The sequence below is a fragment of the Oncorhynchus clarkii genome, chromosome 9 (genome assembly GCF_045791955.1).
Source record: "Oncorhynchus clarkii lewisi isolate Uvic-CL-2024 chromosome 9, UVic_Ocla_1.0, whole genome shotgun sequence".
Lineage (NCBI taxonomy): Eukaryota > Metazoa > Chordata > Actinopteri > Salmoniformes > Salmonidae > Oncorhynchus > Oncorhynchus clarkii.
The window spans coordinates 51,678,340-51,685,702 of NC_092155.1; the positions used below are offsets into that span (position 1 = coordinate 51,678,340).

At 42.4% G+C, this 7,363-nt stretch overlaps 1 protein-coding gene across 1 annotated transcript; it reads right to left on the minus strand.

Annotated features, from left to right (window-relative positions):
- Positions 1-777: 777 nt before the first annotated feature.
- LOC139416514 (serine/threonine-protein kinase pim-1-like) lies at positions 778-4,641 on the minus strand. The gene is made up of 6 exons (XM_071165210.1): positions 4,165-4,641; positions 3,838-3,944; positions 3,638-3,688; positions 2,932-3,298; positions 2,380-2,556; positions 778-2,258 (listed from the first exon to the last, which is right to left on the minus strand). Exons 1-6 carry the CDS (start codon positions 4,244-4,246, stop codon positions 2,077-2,079), a joined length of 966 nt encoding a protein of 321 aa, XP_071021311.1. The 5' UTR covers positions 4,247-4,641; the 3' UTR covers positions 778-2,076.
- Positions 4,642-7,363: the final 2,722 nt, after the last annotated feature.

Genomic DNA, 7,363 nt, shown 5'->3' on the forward strand with positions numbered 1-7,363 from the left:
CAGAATTACATAAACACACAAACAGGATAGACATAATCTACACATAGATTACTACATAATGCAATTACATGCTACATTATGCAGTTGTTGAGATGTGTCTGTTACTTGAAATATGTGAAGAGTTTATTTGGGCTGTAATTTCTGAGGCTGGTAACTCTAATGAACTCTACAGAAGAGGTAACTCTGGGTCTTCCATTCCTGTGGCGGTCCTCATGAGAGCCAGGTTCATCATAGCGCTTGATGGTTTTTGCAACTGCACTTGAAGGAACTTTCAAAGTTCTTTAGATTTTCCGTATTGACTGACCTTCATGTCTTACAGGACTATTTGCTTATTTGAGCTGTTATTGCCATAATATAGACTTGGTAATATAGACCAAATAGGGCTATCTTCTGTATACCACCCCTACGTTGTCACAACACAACTGATTGACTAAAACACATTAAAGAAATTCCAGAAATTAACTTTTAGACTATATAAATATGACAGGTGTGGTTCACCTACAACTCCAGAAAGTACCTGGATGTGCGTATGTTCATCAGCTTTTGTCCTTGTCAACTTTTGACATATGGTAATGGTCTACACCCCACTTCTTACACACGAAAGAGTTGAGCTATGTGAACTCTGAGCAGGTGTGGAGCAGTGGTGGCAACTTCTCTTGTTATTCATTCACGTCAATCTAATTCACACCTGAAATAGGATTCGGTTTTAAGCTATTTTTTCACTTGTGTTTGTAGTTGAAATACCAGGGTCCTGAAGTAAAACAAGTGGGCCAAGGGTCAAGGTTAAAAAAATATTTATTGAAATCGTATAAAAATAGTTCATTTAATTTACAATTCTAATTTGGATGAAAACAAAACAAACTAAGCTGCAATCATGCAACAAGAGGTGAAAACAATGTTGATGTATGACACATACTTGCTTACTCAGAACATTGTCAATTCATCCAAATCAACAGCAGACAAATAACAGTTACCATCAGTAGACTTTCAACATACATTAAAATGGAAGTGCTTTGAAGGTTATTTACACACACACACAAACATATATATATATATACATACATACATACACAAACATCTGCTCAGAAGATTTCAAGCCATAAATATGGTCAAAATACATTTAAATAATCTGTGGGCCCTTCAACAACTGTGGAATGAAATATACAGCCGAAATTCTCTATAAATAAATAAATATTTCCACACAGCTCGAGTGAGAAAAATCACAAATATTATTCACAATAGCCTTATTCCTAGCCTGTGAGGTGAAAGATACAGACATGTTTACTCGAACAAAAAAGCATTTAGTATTTTAGTGTGGCGCTTTGCATTACTGTGTGCATTCACGTCTGGGTGAGGGGTAGTTGTGTGTAGACAGGCGTTAAAAGCTCGGAGGTGGATGCAGTAAAGTGAGGTAAGTCTTCCGGTTTTTGTTTGCACAGGTTTGTGTGTACTATAGGAGGTTCTCTGGCTGCTGTCGGTATTGGAAAATGGCAAAGGCTTTACTGATCTAGTCCTATAAGACGAAAGCAGGAAATAAAACCCGCTAAAGTAAAAAAAGAAAAGAGTGATATGTTGGCTTCATGAAATTCAAGTATTTCCAGGGTCCCCAACAATCTGACACACCAAAGGCACTTCAATTTGCTCCTCTTCGCTTCCTGTGACACCCACTCATCAGTGAGGCGGGGCAGAGTACAATGGCTGGTTGGTAGCTAGCTAGTTATGTAACAAAGACTGTCCACTTGTTCATGCCTTCAGCAGAACAAATCACATGAATAGGGATGGACTTCGTCCTTTCTGGTGTACATACTCTCACACCACAGCCAATATTACAGAGCAAGTCCTTCGTAGGGGTGAGAATAGCTTTTGATATTACAGTGTCCAATTAAGTAGCCATTAAGGATGTTACGTTTTCATGAAGTCCAAAAGGAGAGTGAACAGGTGGGGTCTGGCCACAAGAGAAAGAGGGAGATATTTAAATAAAAATGTAACTTCCTTCTGTATAGTCCATATTGTCTTTGGTGTACAGCCACGTCAGTTCTCTGTGTTCTACTAGTCTCGGTCAGTGCAGTGATACAGTCATTGGGCCACCACCGTGGTGAACGCAGTAGGCTCATGACTGATGCTGTGCAGTCTGATCTCTGTGCTCTGCTCTGCTGAGGACACTGTGCTCTGCATCCATGGGTGATTGATGATGTCCTCAAACGATGGCCTCTCAGCAGGCCTCAGGGACAGGCACAACTTGATCAACTGCTGGCACTCTGGAAGAAGAATGGGGATAATGGTTAGTCAGTGCTTTGACTGGTCACCCAATGACTAATATATTTCACTGGTGTAGCTTATTAGGTTTTAGGATGTTTTGTTCCAGTTACTGGGGCTCACCTGTGGAGATTCTTCGTCTGAAGAGCACCTGGCCTTGTACAATCTCCTCGTCCTGCTCGAAGGGGATATCTCCACACACCATGTCATACAGCAGGACACCCAAAGACCAAACCGTTGCTGACCGCCCATGGTACCGATGGTATTTGATCCATTCAGGTGGACTGTACACTCTAGTGCCTTTTGATAGAGAAATAACAATAATGGTTCAATTCAAAGATGTGCTCAATTCCTATGAAGAAATACTAGCACAGAAAACTTTCAAAAATGGACACAAAAAATAAACATTAAGGACTGATTTAATAAATCTGTGATTATATGGATTAAACATTGATAAATAATCACTGCCTGCCTCCTATTGAGGTCAAGCCCAGTGAGCGTGACAGTAGGGTGTGTGAGAGTGAATGTGTGGGAGGAGAGCCTGACATGTGACAATGTTTATAAACTTTGAGTTGTAAAAATGCACTTTCCCTCCACAGGGTGGCGCCAAAATCAACACATCCAGCTAACCACTAAAACGGACTATGATTACAGTATATCAACGAGGATGCTTACCATCGAAGTCGGTGTAAACAGTGTCTTTGAGCAATGCCCCGGATCCGAAGTCAATAAGCTTCATTTCGCCCGTCTGAAGATCAATGAGGATGTTTTCATCTTTGATGTCCCTGTGTACAACCCCACAGTTGTGGCAGTGTCGAACGGCCTCAAGAACCTGACAGAAAAAGTTCTTTGCCAGCTCCTCTGGTAAAGCACCTTTCTCAGTGATGAAATCAAAAAGGTCCTTGACCTTCTCCGGCCGTTCCATGACAATAATAAAGCTGTCAAGTCGCTCGTACCAGTCCAGCATCTTTATCACGCCCCGAGCTCCATTCCCAACTTTCTTCATGAGTAGAATCTCCATGGGGACACGAGAGCCATTTGGCTGAAAATAAAATTGAAATCTGGTTAATTTCTGCCGCCAATAGTGGTTAAGGCAATAATAAACATGTCGTCCCCCACGAATGATGCAGCTCCCCCCGGGCCAATTGTGATATGGCATGTGACCAGCATTTCTGTTAATTACTATAGCTCCCGCCTTGGGTCACAGTTACATTTTGTATGATGCCAGATCTCTATGGCAATATGCATCATTCGCACGTTTCATTAAAATCGTCTTGAGATATCGCTTGTGACGAACGAATGGAGCCAGATCCACAGTCCCTGGACAACAACATACTATACATGTATTCAAACTAAAATGCACAACCAAAAGCATCCTTACCAGCTCTCCCCACTCCGAGACCCGATCCTTAGCCACATGTTTGACAGCAACCTGCGTGTGGGAAAAAAAGGATCAGATCAATTAAACCTGATATTAGAGACGAGAAAATATGCAAAGATATGAATTGATTAGCCAACTTGTATTTAAAAGATATATTTAAAGAATGCGACTGTTGACAATAAAATGTAAGAAATACTAACCAGTGCTCCATCTGAAATTCTTGTGCCAGAATACACCGTCCCAAAACCGCCACTTCCCAGCACAGAGCCAACCTGGTAAAGCTTCTCGAAAGGCTCCCTCTCTTTCCCTGTAAATATACAAGAACATACGATTAATACAACTCTTCCACATAGTTAGTGTAATGTTACATGTGTGAATACAAATAATGTAAATACCCGAAAGGGAAACGGTTACTGTAGATTAGGTCAAATGGAAAATACAGTATTGGTAGCCTAGTAGCAAGGTAGCATTAATGTTACTCGTTAGCTAATAGCGAACCTCCATTTACAAGACAAGCGTCATCTAACCTTGGTGAACTTGAAGCTGGATTTTCGCCGGCATATCAACGGTGGAGATGTGAGCGAATGAGTTTAATTTAGACAGCAGCATTCCTGTAATCCACGAAATTGACGATTTATTCTACAAATATTCCGATCTGGGATCCAGTTCAACTATATCTGGCGCGTGACCCACGTTGCTGTAGGAAAAAAATGCGGCACCAATCCTCGTCTCATCCGGATCTTGCGAAGACTCGTTATTTGGTCCTTAAACGTAAACGCCTTCGTATCCAGTGAGTTGAAATATCGAGTAGCCCAATGATACAATATGACTATTGATATACTGTACAATTACTTGTAAACAGTAAAAGAAAAACAGCACCTCACGTTTTGCTAGGACACCGGTTCTTTGAATTTGAGGAAGGGCAGGGAAGGACAAATATATATCCATAGTAAATGGGAGTAGCCACCACAAGGTCTATCGTCATTCTGTTCTCCGCCCACCACGCAGTCTCCACCAATGGTAACCATTATAGACTATACAAACGCACGTCAATCATATAATAAAAATAAAGAATAACGTGTAACCGGCTAGACTAGCCGTGGCGGGAATTAAAACGCGCCAAAAGAAGCCACATTTTCCTGCAGTTTAAAAGTAAACGCAAATTCAAGATCTAGGTGGGGCTAACCACTTGAATGAGAGATGCAGTTTGCCCATTAATGCGTGGTTACTTGTTGTTACTCAGTTATTCAATTGTTTCATGCTTCAGTCTTTGGTGCAACATAGTTTTGAAAAAATAAAACAAAATATCAAATTATCTGCCTTTTACATTATATGAAATAGCTGATTTTGGCTATCCTAAATTAGATTAAGAGATTTAGAGCGTTTACTAGTGATATGCACAGGGTTAGAGATGTACATCCAGGGTAGAGTTCTGTCTACTTTCAGCTCCAACAGCGCAGGTCAAAGGGAGGAATGAAACAATACAAATAATAACAAAAGGACAGGGAAAATGTGTGTGTGTGGGGGGGGGGGGGCAGGTATCAGACTAGTGGTGGCTAATTATAAAATGTCCATTTGGAGGGGGCAGGGTAATTGTCCATTGAGGTTGGGGGAGGGGGATGTCCATGGGGGACCGGCAATGTGGGAGAGGGGAGGGGTGGGAGTATGTAGCTGACTAGTGGTGGCTAGTCAGCAGCCTGATGGTCTGGGGGTAGAAGCTATTGGCCAGTCTTTCAGGTTTTGCCATGATACTCCTATATTGCCCACATCTGAGTGATGAAAGTTGTTGTCCTGGAGGGCAGACAGTGAGCACCCAATTGTGGTGGAGTTTCCGTACCAGGCTGTGATGCAGCCCGACAGTATGCTCTCCATGGTGCTCCTGTAGAACACGGTGAGGGCCCTCAAGGACAGGCCAAATTTCTTCAACCTCCTCCTGTCCGTGTGGTTTGACCATTTCAGCTCCTCAGAGATGTGTACGCTGAGGAACATTACGTTTTCGACCATCTCCACAGCGGCCCTGTTGATGAGGATGGGGGCATGCCCAGCCTGGTTTCTCCTGAAGTAATTAATCAGATCCTTTATTTTGCGGATGTTGCTGGAGAGGTTGTTTATCTTGCACCACGCCGTCAGATTGCCTTCCTCCTCTTCCTCTCGTAATTGTTGGTAATCAGGCCTACTACTGTCGTGTCGTCAGCAAACTTGGAGTTAGACCTGTGTGAGGCCACGCAGTTGTGGTACACAGGGAGTACAGGAGGGGACTGAGGATGCACCCTTGTGGGACCCCCATGTTGAGAAGGGAATATTTTGCATACCTTCACCACCTGGGCCATCATTAAGTCCAGGATCCAGTTGCATAGGGAGGAGTTCAGTTCCAGGGCCGGTGAGCTTAGAGGGCACTATGCTATTAAAGGCCAAGCTGTAATCGATGAACAACATCCTCACATATGCATTCCTTTTGTCCAGGTATGTGAGGGCAGTGTAATGGAGATTGCATCGTCTGAGAATCTGTTGGGGTGGTAGGCAAATTGGAATAGATTGAGTGTGTTGGGGAGGGAGGAGGTGATGTGGTCATTGACTAACCTCTTAAAGCACTTCATGATGATGGAAATGAGTGCTACAGGTTTAAAAAAAAAAATGTTTATGTAACTTTTATTTAACTTGGCAAGTCAGTTAAGAACAAATTCTTATTTACAATGACGGCCAACCCCGGGCTAATTGTACTCCACCCTATGGGACTCCCAATCACAGCCGGATGTGATGCAGTCTGGATTCGAACCAGGGACTGTAGTGACGCCTCTTACACTGAGATTTAATGCTGCGCCAGTTGGAAGTCATTCAGTTTAGTTACTTTCCTTTACTTGGGCACGTTGATGATAGTGGACATCTTGAAGCAGGTGGGGATAACAGCCTGAGCTAGAGAGAGAGATTGAAAATGTCATAAAACACAACAGCTAGCTGGTCTGCACATGCTATAAGGGCGTGGCCGGCAGCCTTGCGAGTGGTAACATGTTTGAATGACTTAAGTACGTCTTCCGTGGAGACCGTAAGCACAGCTCTTGTTGTCCTAAAGGGCTCTCCTCAGCAGCTCAGAGTTGTTATACTTGAAGCGTGAGAAAAAAAAAGTGTTTACCTGGTCCAGTTGGGCGGCGCTGGTATCCGTGGACATGTCTTGCTTGTTTTTTGTAATCTGTAAAGGCTATTCCAGAGTTCAGCCTATATGCATTATGTTATCCTGATGTCATCCTATGCTGCAAGATTAGATTTTTAGGTCTTTACAAAAACAAAGTTCTGTTGCAGGGATACAATGAAGGCCTAGCCCTTTCTGTATCAGGATCTATGATTTTAACCCCTGCTATAGGCTAGCCTATTCTTTTCCCATTAGGACACTGACATGTTGGCCTATGCCTATGCCTATTGAGTTGAGAACGAATCAGTTTTTATTTGAACAATACATGTGTCTACTCGACAGTAAAGCGCTATGTAAAATAGCCGCATACCATGTATTCTTTCAAGTTGGGTGGCTGCATTTAGTCGTTCGCAGGATGTGGGAAACTCGAGATGAAATAAATCCATAATTATGCTACTATCAGGCTTAAATGTAAAAGTTTACCTGAAACACAAATATGAAAAATTATGATTTTGTCATGTTGTGCCATATGGTAATTCAAAGCAAATAGCTCTAATTATCAAGGCACAAGGCGAGACTCAGATGCAGACACAGGAAGC